The sequence below is a fragment of the Trypanosoma equiperdum genome (genome assembly GCF_001457755.1).
Source record: "Trypanosoma equiperdum strain OVI genome assembly, contig: ctg_1655, whole genome shotgun sequence".
Lineage (NCBI taxonomy): Eukaryota > Euglenozoa > Kinetoplastea > Trypanosomatida > Trypanosomatidae > Trypanosoma > Trypanosoma equiperdum.
Genome location: NW_027123677.1, coordinates 39062 through 40651, shown reverse-complemented (window position 1 = coordinate 40651; position 1590 = coordinate 39062). Strand labels below are relative to the sequence as shown.

The 1590-nt window shown below is 52.8% G+C and overlaps 1 protein-coding gene across 1 annotated transcript; it reads right to left on the bottom strand.

Annotated features, from left to right (window-relative positions):
- Positions 1-41: 41 nt before the first annotated feature.
- Positions 42-1565, bottom strand: TEOVI_000501500 (enolase, putative; the record flags this gene model as incomplete). The annotated part of the gene is made up of 1 exon (XM_067222566.1): positions 42-1565. The coding sequence occupies one exon, from the start codon at positions 1563-1565 to the stop codon at positions 42-44; it is 1524 nt and encodes a 507-aa protein (XP_067078667.1).
- Positions 1566-1590: the final 25 nt, after the last annotated feature.

The following is a 1590-nucleotide window of genomic DNA, read 5'->3' as shown; positions in this document are numbered from 1 at the left end:
GCTAACATACTCCGCGTTACACAGCCAGGTCGTGTCATCCCTCACTTCTTGCGCTTCTTCTTATCCAAGCGCCGCTTGATCTCCGGCACCGTATCTGTTGGTGCATCCGGAAGCACGGCGCATGGAGGCTTCGGTGCCTCTTCTAAAAGTAGTCTTGATTGCTCCAATTCATCCTGCACATACAAATATTGCGAAACCACTTCGCATTGCACAACGTCCATCAGCCCCCCAACACACAGAAACCGCGCTCCCACGCCCACAGCAAGGTGCACAGCAAAGGCCACGTTGTGCATTAAGCTCTGCGGCGCTAGTGCGATTGTGCAGCCCTCGTGCCGACGCACCATCCGCACATTGTCGCACAGCGCAGAAAGAGATCCAATAGCACTTGCCTCAAGCACCACATTGGACGTCCACAGTTCGTCAAGCCCCTGTTCCACCTTTTCGTACTTTGACCGACGGTAGAGGTCATAACCAGAAAACACAGCTGTGCCCCCAATCGTGGCATGAAGTCGCCGCAGTCCGATCGTATCGACATCACAGTGGGTATCCTCAACATAAACCACCAAGTTCGCGCTTGCTTGGACCTGCTCTCGCACGTACTCAGCCAGCTGCGACCCTGTGATATCTTGTTCACCGGGGAACATGGAGTAGAAAACCTCCCCACCATCTTTAGCCTCCTTCTGTGTTCTGGTGGCTGGTGCGGCTAGACGAAGGCCCAGACACACATCGGTTTGCGGCCTAAGCTCAACAGCACGCAGGACCTCATCGGCTAAGTTGATTGCATCCGTTATGTTGTCAAATGTGCTGAATACGAGTGATCCGTCGCTTCGGGTTGCAGCGTTGTGCACCTTGCGGAAATGATTGAAGGCCGCAAATATCTTCTGCATGACCTCATGGCTCACAGTCCCGTTTGGCATGCAAGGAAGAATAAGAACACTCTTCAGTGCAACCCGGGCAGTCGCAACGTTCTCAGGACCGAAGAAATCAATGCACAGCTGTGGCATGGAAAAGGTTTCTACATCAGTCAGTAGCCCAAATGTGTTACGAAGGTATTGGAAAGCGGGTGTTGATGTGCATCGTGAGGCCGCAGCGGATGCAACAACACTGAGGGCATGTACAACAGCCGCACCCACATTTGGTAAATCAGGTGTCGCTGCCACACGCGATAAAATTTCGTCAAATTGCCGCTGATCACAGGCCCTACACGGAACAAGTCGGGGGAAATAACTTTCCTGCAACACCTCATGGATTACCGCTGGATCAACCGTATGCTCAACCAAGCTATCACCGAGCTCCTGACTCGCTGACAACAAGGCAGATGACTGCACCTCCATACCATTTAGCAGGCGCAAAATAATACGCAGTACACGGCAGCCTCCTGGTGCGAACATCACGTGTGCTGAAAGAGTTCGTATCTCGTCTCCCGTGCATTTCGTGCTAAAATACGCTGCGAGATATTCAATGGGCCGCAAGGCGCGGGAGTCCACACAAGATCGTGCCGCCAACGTAAGGATCCCGCTGAGGTCATGCTGGTTGTCATACAATTTCCATGAGACGGATTCCATTCCTAAATTTTTGATCCCTCGGGGC